This window comes from Uloborus diversus, chromosome 5, assembly GCF_026930045.1.
Source record: "Uloborus diversus isolate 005 chromosome 5, Udiv.v.3.1, whole genome shotgun sequence".
Classification (NCBI taxonomy): domain Eukaryota; kingdom Metazoa; phylum Arthropoda; class Arachnida; order Araneae; family Uloboridae; genus Uloborus; species Uloborus diversus.
In genome coordinates this window covers 162,707,153-162,721,339 of record NC_072735.1, presented here as the reverse complement: position 1 = coordinate 162,721,339, position 14,187 = coordinate 162,707,153, and the positions used below count along the sequence as shown (strand labels likewise).

Sequence of the window (14,187 nt, the reverse complement as noted above, 5' to 3'; positions counted from 1 at the left end):
AAATAATGTTAGATCAATTGAAAAGATAACTAAGACTATATATCCGTAAGAATGTTGTTGATGATTTGCATGGCATGGCATAATTAAATCATAACGCAGAAATTAGAAAAATACGAAACAGAAAAATTTAAAATTAACTTATTAGGCAATTTGAGAAAAATAACTCAGCTACAAATGCAAAACAATTAGCGTTAGCCAAGCAAGGCAAAGAAGTATCATCTTCTTTTGATAATAATTCTTAATGTCATATAATTAAATTATCTAGTATTAATTGATATTCTTGTCAGGTCACAATTATTATTTAGTTTTATCAAGAATTGATAGATATCGAATTCAACATCGTGGAAATGGCTGCTTATAACTACGAGCTACGTAATTTGCATTAATTTTTGACTATTAGTAATGCTTCTTGATTTCTCATCTCTTTCTACGTGGGCCAAAATATCCTCAGGACTTAAAATATTGAATTAAAAAGGAGAAAACAAAAAAATCATACATACGAAAGAAAATCACAACGCTTTTAGCATTTTCTTCGTTACCATGCACGTACGTTTGTTTTACCTTTTTCGTCCGCCATTACAAAGTGGTTGCAGTTCCCCCTATATTTTGTTGGAGTTGCGAATAGAATGGAGTAAATTAATTAATTTAGAGACCCTTCAAACCAATTTACCGCTACTGTGAGGAACAAAAAATCAAATTTCGAATGATGTTTGTGTTTTTTTTTACGAATACCAGCCATTTTAAAGTAATAAGCACAATATTAAGGAATAAATAAACAAAAAATTAAAGCCAAATGACTTTACAGTGTCAACACAATGCAAAAATAATAAAAAAATGACATGTGATAATTTAACCATTTTACGAAAATGTTTCAGTGCACGATAACTTTCGTGGCGTATTTTTTTCTCTGTCTCCTCGTTTTTTGTCAAATTTCAAAAATAAAACCAGACAATGTTTGGAACAAACTACAGAGTTTTATTTAGAATGACATAGGAATGATGTGAAAAAATATTGGACTTTATATTCCAATTCAGTTTCGCATTATTTTGGTTTTACTAAAAAAATTCAAAGTGTACGAACACTTTTGGGAGTCACTGTATTTATAGTGTTCTTATGGCCACAATGAAAATGTAGTTCCATCAAGAATTGATAAATATCAAAATCGACATTAGGGAAATGGCTGCTTACAACTACGAACTACGAAATTTGCGTTAATTTCTAACGTTAAGTAATGTTTATTGAATTCTCATTTCTTTCTACGTAGGCCAGAATATCCACAAGACTTAAAAAATTAATTTAAGAAGAATAAAATAAAAAAAATCATGCATACAAACAAAAAATACTAGGCTTATTAGCATTTTCTACGCTACAGCGTGCGTTTGTTTTACTTTTTTCATCCGCCATTAGACGGTGGCTGCAGTGCCCCCTATACTTTGTTGGAGTTGCGAATATAAGGGGCGACCCCTGGACAAGAAAAGATGGGCATCACTGAACTACGTAAAGAGGTAGCCATTTCAGAATTTCAGGACAGCAAAAAAGACGCAAACGCACTGCGATTCACGAAATAATTAGGACGATCACTAGGGTGAATCGAAAATTTTTAAAAACCAAATTTTAAATCCTATCTATGTGGAAAAGATGTTTCATAATATACAGATTCATGAAAAAACAGAATAAAAAACTAAATTTTAAGTTAAGAACTGCCACAAGAGAGATGAATTTTAGAAATTTGAAGCTTTTTTTTTTTTGACAAAAAGTCGAAGTCAATTCGCAACTCCAATAAACTACAGGGGGCGCTGCAGCCATTGTCTAATGGCGTTTGAAAAAGGTAAAACAAACACACGCCGTAACTTATAACTTGCTTTGACGCTTGGTGAATGACAGTAATTTTTCATTGTGTTTGTGAGAAGCTTTCTTTTCTATTCTTCTAAAATTACATTACATCATAAACTGTTTGAAGCCTGTAATTTACCCCAAAGAAAAAACGGGAATGGAATGTTTTACCTTTTTCTTTAGTATTGTTAATCACCGCAAGGTAGCGTATTCGAGCTCTGGAGTTGCGAATAGATTTTAATTTTTTTTAGAACCGGTGTACAGATATCCCTCGTATAACACGGTTAATTCGTTCCGTGAGTATCGAAACCGTGTTATATGTGATTTTTTTCATAAATAGTTTCTTTACGTATTTATTAACCTTATTAATCACGTACATATCATAAATCATGTCAATGTGTACCGTGTTATATCGAAACCGTGTTATACGAGACCTTGAAATAATGTAAATCAAGGAATGTGTACCGTGTTATTTTGAAACCAAGTCCTTAACGTGAAAATTTTATAACAGCCGAAATTTCTGCTCAATAGAACATACAAGCGAAAACTGGCTACCAGAACTTACCAAGACCCACTGGTTTAAAAATAAGTTGTAATAAACGATAAAACTTAATTATTTTACATACCTTAAATTAAAACTGTTATTCACAACAATAAAAAAACTTTATCAACTTTCTTTACTACGAACAAAGCGCATTCTATAACGAAAAAAAAATCTGAGCTTTTCCATTCGCAACTCCAATAAACTATAGGGGGCACTGCAGTCACTGTCTAATGGCGGATGAAAAAGGTAAAACAAACGCATGCCGTAACTTATGAGTTGCTTTGACGCTTAGTGAATGACAGTAGTTTTTCATCGTGTTTGTGGAAGCTTTCTTTTCTATTCTTCTGAAACTACATTACATCATAAACTGTCTGAAGCCTGTAATTTACCACCAAAAAAAAAAAAAAAAACGCGTGGAATGGAATGTTCTTTTTTTCTTTAGTATTGTTAATTACCGCAAGGTAGCGTATTCGAGCGCTGTAGTGGCGAATAGCAATATAGTTTGTCTGACGACCAAACGGCACGATCTCGAGGGTCACGGATTTGGACAAAATTCTAGATATAGATCCATTGTTCCAGCTTGGTGGTTCAAAAAGAAAATAATATTTATAATAATAATAAATAAATAAATTGTTCTCAGAAAAGATCGTTCTTTTGATTAGTAAATATTTGCTTACAAAATTGTACAAGAATGCTAATTCAGTTTTTATTTAACTTCCCCGGTAGTTAAAGTGCTACAAAAATGAGAGAAATACATGGCTAATTTGGACTTAATTGATATCTTGCTCAACCCCCCCCCCTCTCTCTCGACTGATATATTTAAATTTATTTTTCATTATTTATTTAATTACACTGACTTACGCAAAAGATGACGAAAATCAACTTAGAACGGAAATAATGCCTGTTTTTGTTTAATTTCACTTGCATACCAAATTTTTGTATGAATTCTTGCATTACTTCTTAGCTGCCATATAAAACGAGAAAAAGTATTCTGTGCGCCATCCTTTTGAGCTGATTAAAGCCAAAAATAAATAAGCAACTCGCTCTTTAAGATATACCTGTAGACCAAATTTTGTCTGAATCTTTGTATTACTTCTTGAGATATATAAGTCACAAATAATGAAAAAGAAATGAAAAAAAAAATATAACATTCAATTGCTCCACCCTCTGATGTTCTTGGCCCCGGCATTTGCACCCTGCTGCTTTCTAACATTCTATTTGATCCCGTTCATCATTTCTTGAGAAATGTCAATCACGCATATCGATGAAAACGTTCACTTGCTCCACTATCTTGAACAAGTTGACGCAAAAAACCACTCAGCCCTAAATCATATGTGGGAACTTGTGGGAGCCAAATTTCGTTCGAATTGTTACAACAGGGTTTGTGGTAGAGTGGCCGCAAAAAATCGGTCACGCACACATCACACACACATTATCCTTGAAGAAAGGTTCAAAAGAATTCAGCGCACGTCAGAACTGAACGCTGTCAGAACATTTTACAACTGGTAGATAGCGAGTCACAAGAAATAAAATAACGTAAAAAAGGAAAGTGCATTTGTTTGTATACTATTTATTTGCTGAAAAACAGCCGCGAGTTACGAATCAAAACGGGAATTTTTTTTTTGAATTTTTCAAGAAACTCATTTAGTCCAGTCCTATTTTTAACGGAGACCTTCATTAAAGGCAGTTACCATTCATTCGTAAATTTGATAATAGACACCGTTTTTGTACATTTACATTTTTCGTACCAATAGTGAGCCAATTTTGAACTGGCGATCTCCTAGATTGGCGACATTTTGAACCTGCGATATTTTAGACCAGCGACATTTTGGTCCTGCGACATTTTGGGCCTGCGACATTTTGGACCGGCGACATTTTGACCGCGGTATTTCGGTGGCGACATTTTGACCCCAAACCATGTGTGTGTGTGTGTGTGTGCGTCTCATTGTTCCTACTTACCACAGGAACAGTGAGACAGACGTACATTTCGTTTTTATTTATTTTTTTCCCCTCGTTTTTGTGAATTCGTAGTTTTTTCCAGATCAACTTTTACAGCAGGGGAGACCGGGGTTAGTTTTTACACGGGGTAAGTTGTTACATTCGAATTTAAAAGTAACCGCCAGAAGAAACTGACTTTTCTTGCAGTAGATGCTAACACTTACCCATCTGCATTGTTCATTCCCTGACAATCACTGGAATGCTTGTAGTCAGTAGCATGGAGAGTGCTCAAGGAAAACGGTTTTTTGAGTCTGGAAGTAGTTTTTCTTTCCGCTGTTATTTTTCTATTTCTGGCGAAGCCGTTGCAGATAACGAATTTATTTCTATACCACGTGAAAGCCTACATTTTTAGGTAAGTGCTAACATATTTAAAAGTTTTATACAAAGATATAATACCAGTAATATGTGTCAAGAACGAAAGGTGCGTCGTATGGGGCAAGTTGTTACAATTTTGATGGAGTTAGTTGTTACAAGTAACAACTTGTCCCATGCAAGTTTTAGTTTAATATTATGTTTTCTTTTTAAATATGATATGGCGGGAGACTATAAAAACAAGACGGACAGGGGCAAAACATCTAAAGAAACATACCTAGGTGTAGCTAAAGAGGTAATTGCAGGTAGTTCATTACGAAAGGCAGACGATGAATTTCATAACACTAGAGAGATTCTGCAGTAAAATGAAAAATGCTAGTGGTGGTAAGTAGTATTTCTGATCTGTGTTATTGCATGATTTAATTCATATAAAGTACTGTAGTTGGATGACGATAGTAATAATAATAATAATAATAATTCTGATCTCTTTCATTCTATGATTAATTTGTTGTTAATATGTATGGTTGCATAAATAATAACAATAATTACAACAATGATAATAATAAATAATGTATTATTCGAATGGTATAGGTCATTCTCCAACGCCGCAGGCAGTGCAAAAGTGAAGACGGTTCGCAAGCGGAAACCATAGGTCAGCGCCACTTTAACAGATACACCAGTAAAAAATGTTTTGCAAGCCGAAGCTGGGAAACAAAAATCTGTTAAAAGAAAATTGTGTCTAACAGAGCAGAAATCAACAGACACAAAGGCAAAAAAAAAAAAAGTAAAAAGGTGCGTCCAAACGGTGCATCCTTCGGATGAAGATGACGAAGACTGGTTCTGCATAGAGTGCTCTAAACCGTACTCAGAATCCAAAAAACGAACGAAACGGCTTTAATGTCGTAATCAGGGTTGCCAGACGTCCCGGATTTCAAGGGACAGTCCCGTATTTTGAAAAATTGTCCCGCGTCCCGGGGAACTTCCATACGGGACGGCTAAAGTCCCGTATTCTAGCTTATTACAATATTTTACAAAACGAGGCATTATTTTAAGGAAAAAAATTTAGTAAAGCAAAAAATGTGAAAAAAAAAAAGAGCAAAAAGAAAAATCATGTGGCAGCAAACGCAAAAATTATTTTCGTTTCAATTTGTTTTTTGTTTTGGCATGGGCGGCAGACCAATGATTACTTCCTCTTTGCTCATTGACTAATGTTGGAAATATACCCCTGCGCATGCGTCGGCAATCGCAATGAAAACGATTTTTATACTTTGATCGGCGACATTTTGTAAAGTTTAATGCTTTGATACGATTGAATTTCTCAAATTTTTCATAAAGAAACATTCTACGTCGGAAAGCACCCCTTAAAAATACACCATATCCAGTAATTGCCCTCAATCTTAACCCCCCCCCCTCCCCCGCTTTCACTCTTAGAAGCCTGTCCCGTATATACTGTTCTAAGATCTGGCGACCCTGGTCGTAATTGTGACAAATGGGCACATGACCGATGTGCTAAGTTTGATAAATTATATGCTTGTGAAAATTGTTATTCGGACAATGAAAATGATGATGATAGTTTATTAGAATAAGTCATTAATGAAGTAAATTTGTAAAGCCAAAAAGTTTTTGATTTTTAACGTGGTTAAGTATTTTTAAAATTTAACAGAATAAACCAGAAAATGCGTAAAATTCATTTTTATTACTAAAATATAGCTGATGTAACAACTAACCCCATATACTGTAACAACATGCCCCGTGGTGGGGTAAGTTGTTACAATTTACATCTATTCAAAAAACTTGAAATATTTTGGAGTAGTGGCTTCAAATCATTTTTTAAAAATATGTTATGAATTTTAAACAATCTTGATGCATTTTAAAATTTCACGCGTGTAAATAATTGAAAAAGTTTAGTGTAAAAAATCATTGAAAAAAATTGTAACAACTAACCCCGGTCTCCCCTACCTATAACAGGGATAAATATTGCACCATTTGAAAGAAATTGATTTCTGTGTTTTTCAATAACAAATAATGTCATTGAATTTTTGTGTCTCATTGTACCCTCTGTTCCCCTACTGTTGAGCCGTGAAAATGCCAGGGTCAATAAATGGACGCCGGAAAATACGAACTCTAAAAAGTTTAAGTTCAGAGGTCAATATACTTGCTGTGATGTCATGCGACCTGTTTCAGCTTTGAAGTTGTTTCCTGTTATTCTGAGACCAGTTTTCATTGTTAGTTTGCTCCTCATTCGATTCGGTTATGTTCCAGCGCTCTGTCGGCAAAGGTAATCATTCACAGTTTACACTTTTCCATTCTTAAAAAGCCAGACTTTCGAGTTTAACTGCAAAAAAGTTTCACTTTTAGAGAAACAGAAATTTAAAAAGCTTAAAAGTATGATAATTTTGTAAAAAAATATGTTAATATATGTAATTTCTTTCTTTTTTTTCAGATGTAGAACAGAAAGTTAAACAAAAAAAAAAAAAAAAAACTTTAGTTCCATAAGAATCAGATAGCGAAAAAGAAAATAATTTAAAGAAGAAATACATTCCGTAAGTTTGACTGTTTATGAAAGATTGACAAATATTATCGAACATACAGAACCGAAATTGAACATAATGCTTGCTGTTGTCACACTTTTGAACTAGTTTCAGTTTATTGAGAAAAAAAGTGATGTACCTACTACTCTTAAGTGAAAACATTTCACATCATTGATAATTTGTGAAAGTACGATTTACTTACTCAAATAACGCTCGGGCTTTTTTCTATTTATTATTATTTATCTTTTGCTTTTCACAATTTCGTTTCATAATGTCTTGATTAATAATGTCATAATATGTAATTGTGTTGAGGAATTATTATTACTGTAATTATTACATAATTTCATAATGTATAATTCTGTCCGCATGAGTAATTACATGTATTTTTTGTGTAAACATAAAAACAAACCACCTTACCAGCTGGTTCACCTGTATACTAATTAACATGTCGGCAACTCAGAGCAAAAGTAAGATATCCTAATGTTATTTCTGGGATTAGATATCTTACTGTTGCTTTGAGGCGACGATGTATTGGTTTATCACTCTGATTTCGGCATAGGGGAAAATTGAATTCCCTTGAAGAATGGTGTATTATATGCTCAGAACAAATTTTGGTGGCATACGTTTGTGTTTCAAGCAAGTAAAAATCTCTGAGTAGCAGTTAAAAATTTCATTAAGGAAAACCGAAATACGGAGGATTTTTTGGAACTTCAATTTTGAAAAATTTCATCGTTTTCTCCTCTATGCATCACATCCCACTCCCTGTGGAATGTGCAATTTTACAATAATGGTAAGAAATAGGAATGGTGTAGTATAGTCGACCCTTACTCGCTTCGGAAAGCAGTGAAAACATGAAAATGGATCAGAGACCAGTGAAAAGAGAGAAATTCAAAATAAGTAGTTCTGTCCAGACATAAAGAGCTTACTTCCCTGCCCGTTTACAGAGGAACTCGCTAATAACGAGCTCTGATTTAACGAAAACCCGGATTTAGTGAGAAAATCAGAAATAGTTGGTTGGTACAATGCTAAGTTTATGGGAGCATAACTCGATTTTACCGTGCAATCCCCGTTTTTTTACATATGTATCTTCTTTACTAATAATAAAGCTCAAAGTCTCTGTCTGGATTATGTCTGTAGGATGTCTGGATCTCTGTGACGCGCATAGCACCTAGACCGTTCGGCCGATTTTCATGAAATTTGGCACAAAGTTAGTTTGTAGCATGGGGTGGTGCACCTCGAAGTGATTTTTTAAAAATTCGATTTTGTTCTTTTTCTATTTCAATTTTAAGAACATTTTCCGGAGCAAAATTATCATAAGATGGACGAGTAAGTTACGAAATTATCATGACGTGGAATGGGAGAGCGAATGAACATAGCCAATTGGCGAGAAATTCGTCTTCCATTATTTGTAAATATACAGGCGAACCGAATGACCTTTTAATTTTCAACTACGGGCAATACCGTGCGGGTACCACTAGTAGTAAATAAGCACCGTCCTAAATAAGTAAATAAAAGCGCCTAGATGATAAAATTATAACCTATCGCGGAGTTGAATTAGTAGCATCAAATAAATTCTTCTGTAAAAGTGTGATTTACAGTTTCACATGAAACACTTGAATGAAACTTATTCTGATGTTTCAGAGCACTGATAAAGAAGACACAATGTCAAAGCGTCTCACTGAAAAGTACGAAGAACCGACCAGGTGAGGTTTTCCCTTAATAAATCTTTTTACGTAAACATTTCGACTGTATCCATATGTAAATAAAACTTCCTCGGTATTTAATACAGTTGAACTCCCTTAATACGATCACGTTTAATACGAAATCACCGCTAAAACGAACATTTTGTTCATTAAGTTTGGTTTTCCATCCAATTACATAAAAAATTTCCCGTACAATACGTACATTAAATTGAAAGTATCGGCTAAAACGAACAAAAATTTCTGGCTTTACTTAAAATGTTCATGGTTGAATATTGTAATTTTTCTTTTTTAGACATTTTCAACACTTTGTTAGGTAGTAAAAGACCCATTGTATATCGAGATGAAAATATTAAATATTTTGCAAAGAAAATGAAGCCTCTACATTTGTTTACCTGTGAACATTTCAATTTACTCGAAGATAAAGCTGTTTATCTTCCATTGTGGATTGCAACCTATTCTGTCTTGTTGATTACCATCTCCCTTTTTCAAAATTTTAAATAAACATTCATTTATAAGAAATATGGGATTTTTTTCCGAATGCACTAACAGTCAGGTTACAATGTGTGCATTAGTAGTAATATTTTTAAAATATAGCTAAGCATCCTTTCGTTTTTTCACAGTATCACTCATTTATGGTTGTTACAAATAACGGCTAATCTGAATAAATTCGCGTATTTTTGACATTTCGTATTAACAGAATATATTACATTACTCAGTTCAACTGTAGTTGAAAGAGTTTTTTTTTTTTTTTTTGGCGTTACAAAAAAAAAAAGCGGAAAATCCAAAAAGCTCTTAAAATGTGGGGCAAATAAGATGAATTTTTTTTTGTTTAAAAACGATTGTATTGGACATAAACGTGACACAAACAGTAAAAGTATATGCAGTACGTTTTTCAAAAATTCATTGTATTATATGCACCAAAGCACATAAAAACAGTAAAGAAAAAGTAGGGGAACATGGGGCAAAGAGAAATGGTGAAATATTTAATCTGTTTTTAACTATGTTGTACCGTATGTACTCTATTCCAGTTAGGTAAAAAATACCGCCTAAGATTAAAGCATTTGGCAATGCAGGCAATTTTAAAAAATTGATACTCATATTGTAACATTTTGTTGTACGTCAAAAATTATTTTTGTTACTATCAATGATAAAGTTTTTGTTATTAACATTTTAAATATTTTTTGAGACCTCTTTATATTCAATGCAGTATTAATTTTGTTAATATTAAGCTTATTTGTATTTTTTTTTTTTTTTTTTTTGAAATGTACAATTAGTAATGTATATACTGGGCAAAATAAAATATTTTATTTAATTTACTCGCTCAATGATTTATATAAATCACTTACGTTTTCATTTATTAATTAATTCATGTACGTTCCTTCATTTAATAATCCACTTATTTATTTATTCATTCACTTATTTTCTTATTCATTCATTATTTTACCCGCTCATTAATTTTTCTTCATATATTAATTGATTTATTCACTTAATTATTCGTTTTTCGTTTCATTATTTTTTCAATTATTCATTCAACCTTTCATTTACTGATTCTTTTGATCAAAAATATGTTTTATAATTGAATAGAAAATATTTCATTAGAAAAATATTTCATTTTTCACTTTGCCTCATGTAGAAAGGGTGACATTTTTTCACTTTTTCTTGAAGACTCAAATTTACTGCCAAAAATAAAAAATACTGTTTCAACGCAAGTTTTATTATAAAATACAATGTTCTTCTTTATGTAATTTTCAAAAGAAATTTCCTATTTGTTCATTTTGAAAAGAAGTCAGTCATCTTAACCATTTCATTTTGCCTCACATTCTCCTATTTACGACAGCACTCAGGTAAGCTAATATATTTTCTAAATTACAAAGCAATTGACAAAGCAAAATGTAAAACGAAAGGAACAATTTTTAAATTTTTTCTTGTTTATTACTGCGAAAATTTTTTCTAAATTCATGAATGCATCTTTTTAACATCTGTTTTTCAGTCCACTGAGCCCATCTTGCCTATAGTAGGCCGTTAACATGTTATAAAGCCGTTTCGTGAGTTATTGACGCTTATGCGTTGGGCTCTTCTCCACTTTCACCTTACTCTTCTCTTTTCCCATCGCTTTACTTGCGATTGCTTAATTTGTCAGTAAATTGTGAACTGTCCAACCACGGATTGAGTGGAATTGGCAAATGTCCAGTTAAGATGAGTCTATCTGAATGAGGGGGAAAAGTAAAAATTTGATGAGCGTGCTAATCTCATTTGAATGAGACGACTTTTTTTTGGAAAATTAAGAAACTTTAAACATTAGCACCATTTAGTTTAGTTTGTGTAATTACGATATAAATAAAATTCATTTATTAATATCTATATTTTTTCCCCAGAAAAAGTTCTAAAGTATCCAAAACTTCACGTCCGGCAGCCTCAACAACAGAACTACATCAAGCTATTTTAAGTGAAAATTTAAGTGCTGTTTCTGCAATTCTACGCAGCCGGCGCAGTATAATTGATGCAAAAGACGCCCATGGATGCACAGCATTGCACTTGGCTGCTGGATGTGGGCTGGAAGGATTCAAAATCCTACTAGACTCAGGCGCAGATACCAGTCTTCAAAATCAACGTGGTTTCACACCTCTACATTTCGCTCTGTACTATAGGAAAGAAGATGTAGCGAGTGTTCTTGCTCACTCTAAAAGCGAGAACGACCTGCAAGACAAAGATGGGAGGAGTCCCTTGCATTGGGCTGCATTGCGAGGATACGCTGGAATAGTCAGAAAGCTGCTAGACTCAGGCGCCAACACTCGTGTTCAAGATAGATGCGGCGAGACACCCTTGCATACTGCACTGTATTGGGAGAACGAAGAGGCGGCAACAGTTCTCGCAAATATTGACAATAAAATCGACTTCCAAGACCTTGATGGAATGAGTCCCCTACATTGTGCCGTAGATGACGGATATGTGGGAATAGTGAGGAAGTTGCTGGATGCCAGTGCGAATGTCCATCTTCAAGACCGCGATGGGTACACTCCCCTTCACTACGCTTTCGCTAGGAAAAGGCTGGATGTAGCGAAAATTCTCCTGGATTACGACAGCACAGTGGATCTTCAAGACGAAAATGGATTTAGTCCTTTACATTGCGCCGTAACTCGTGGACATCTGGAAATCGTAAAGCAGTTGCTGGACGCCAGCGCTAATACTCGTCTCCTAAGTGTAGCTGGCCAAACTCCATTACACCACGCTCTGGAATTCGGGAATGAGGATGCTGCTAGAATCCTTGCCAATTTCGACTGTGTAGGCAACATTCAGGATGAACGTAAGAGGACACCTTTACATTGGGCTGCAATAAAAGGATATGTAGGAATTGCGGAGACACTGCTGAACTCAGGTGTCGACACACGTCTTCAAGATTATAATGGCCAAACTCCACTGCATTGTGCTCTGTTTAAGAAAAAAGAAGATGCAGCAAGAGTCCTCGTAAATTTCGACAGTAACATCGACTTTCAGGACCTAGATGGTCGAACTCCATTACATCTTGCTGCATCTCATGGATATGTGGAAGTTGTGACAAAGCTACTCGACGCAGGTGCAAATACACGTCTGCAAGATCTCTTTGGCAATACGCCATTGCATGTTGCTCTGTACTCGCGACAGGAAGCTGCAGCAAAAGTGCTCGTGGATACGGATGGTGAAAACGATCTCCCAGATGGACATGGGAGCACTCCCTTGTACTATGCTGCTAGGGAAGGATACGCTGAGGTAGTGAAGAGGCAACTGTTCTGCGGCGTGCGTCCGCATTTGAAAAGTAAGGAACGAAAGTATCCGTTGGAAGTTGCTTCGGTTAGAGGGAAGGAGAATATCGCGAAGATGATCCTTTCCGCAATCGCTTTGACGGATACTACGATCAATTGGCAGGATCTGGATCTCAAGCAGCATGAAGGGCAGTCCAATGAGAAGTTTCTGGCTGAATGTCAGACTGAGCTAAAGCAAATGATGAAAACAAAAGTTCATGGAAGCACCATTTCTTGCCACGATCTTGCAAAAAGACGAGTGAATAAAGTGGCAGTGTACCTCAGGAACGAGGACATCAGAACATATTGGGAAAATGCGACTAAGGATTTTCCAATCTACAAGGAACTGATTGCTTTCAAAATGAAAAGAGCTGAGGAGTGGAAGACCTTAACTGAGCAGTGTGTGGACTGCTTCACCACCCTGTCCACAAAATTGCCTTCTCTGCCTCAATTATGCATTGAAATCATATTGTCATACGTGAGTGAACGAGACAGGCGAAAATTTATCCAAAACTTTAAATTTAGTGACAAAAACGAGTGACCATCTTTTTTTCTGGGATGACAAACGTGTTATGAGCTTTTCCTGTTTCCTATCATATTACATTACTCAAAAACTGTCAGAAACATTGTGTGTGAAGATCCCTGTGACTGTCCAACGTGTCAAAAATTATGCAAAATTAATGTTTTAAAAAGTTGGGAGATTTTTTTTAATATTTGTTATTTTTCATATGAATTGATAAAACATTTACATATATAGCGTTATTTTTATTTTTTTATTTATTTTTTAATTTTGTCGTATATTTTTTAACGGGCAAAATAGTGCAGAGTATTATTTGCACAAATAAAGTTGAAAAATAAATATATAAGCAAAAGGCACAATTTATGATTGTTCTAACACAAATGAGTCTAAGCATTTTAACTGCAATTAATAGTGAATGATGTATTTTTTTAATTCTATTAGTTATACTGTTTTTCAGGAGAAAAAAAAAAACTAGTTCGGCAAAGTTATGAGTTTGTACTTACAAAAAAAAAAAAAGGAATTTCAGACCGACAGGAAGAACTCTTCAATGACAGTTCATCAGATTAATAATCATTGAAGATAAGAGTTCCGAAGTTTTGCAACTTCGTTCATCTTTTTCTAAAGCACGAAGTATCTAGATAAGCTATTCGTTACCGTAGGCTACAGCAAAACTATATCAAGCACTGCCAAACAACTTGCTTATGCTGCCGTGCTAAGCACAAAAGTCGTATCTGCAGCTGAGCGCAAAATGAGAAACGGCTATTTAAAGTTTTACTCCTCCATATGTTTGATTCCGATTCCATTTTTTCAGAATTTTTTAAAAAATATTTCCGATTCACAGATGACCATAAAACATTGTATATATTGGTAAAATATGTTGTAAAGAACCATCTCGTGACAATAACTCAATTTTGCTAAAAAGTGTGGATACGACTTTTGTGCTTAAGCATGGCAGTATGGTGTCCAG

General features: G+C 34.4%; 1 protein-coding gene across 1 annotated transcript; it reads left to right on the top strand.

Annotated features, from left to right (window-relative positions):
* The first annotated feature begins 4,907 nt into the window (after positions 1-4,907).
* LOC129223238 (serine/threonine-protein phosphatase 6 regulatory ankyrin repeat subunit A-like) lies at positions 4,908-13,241 on the top strand. Its single transcript, XM_054857802.1, has 3 exons — positions 4,908-4,982; positions 8,860-8,921; positions 11,297-13,241. The coding sequence occupies exons 1-3, from the start codon at positions 4,908-4,910 to the stop codon at positions 13,239-13,241; spliced, it is 2,082 nt and encodes a 693-aa protein (XP_054713777.1).
* Positions 13,242-14,187: the final 946 nt, after the last annotated feature.

Coding starts and splice junctions, on each gene's coding strand:
- LOC129223238 (XM_054857802.1), top strand. CDS start 4,908: ATGGCGGGAGACTATAAAAACAAGACGGACAGGGGCAAAACATCTAAA. Junction 4,983..8,859: donor ACCTAGGTGTAGCTAAAGAG/GTAATTGCAGGT, acceptor CTGATGTTTCAG/AGCACTGATAAAGAAGACAC. Junction 8,922..11,296: donor AAGTACGAAGAACCGACCAG/GTGAGGTTTTCC, acceptor TTTTTTCCCCAG/AAAAAGTTCTAAAGTATCCA.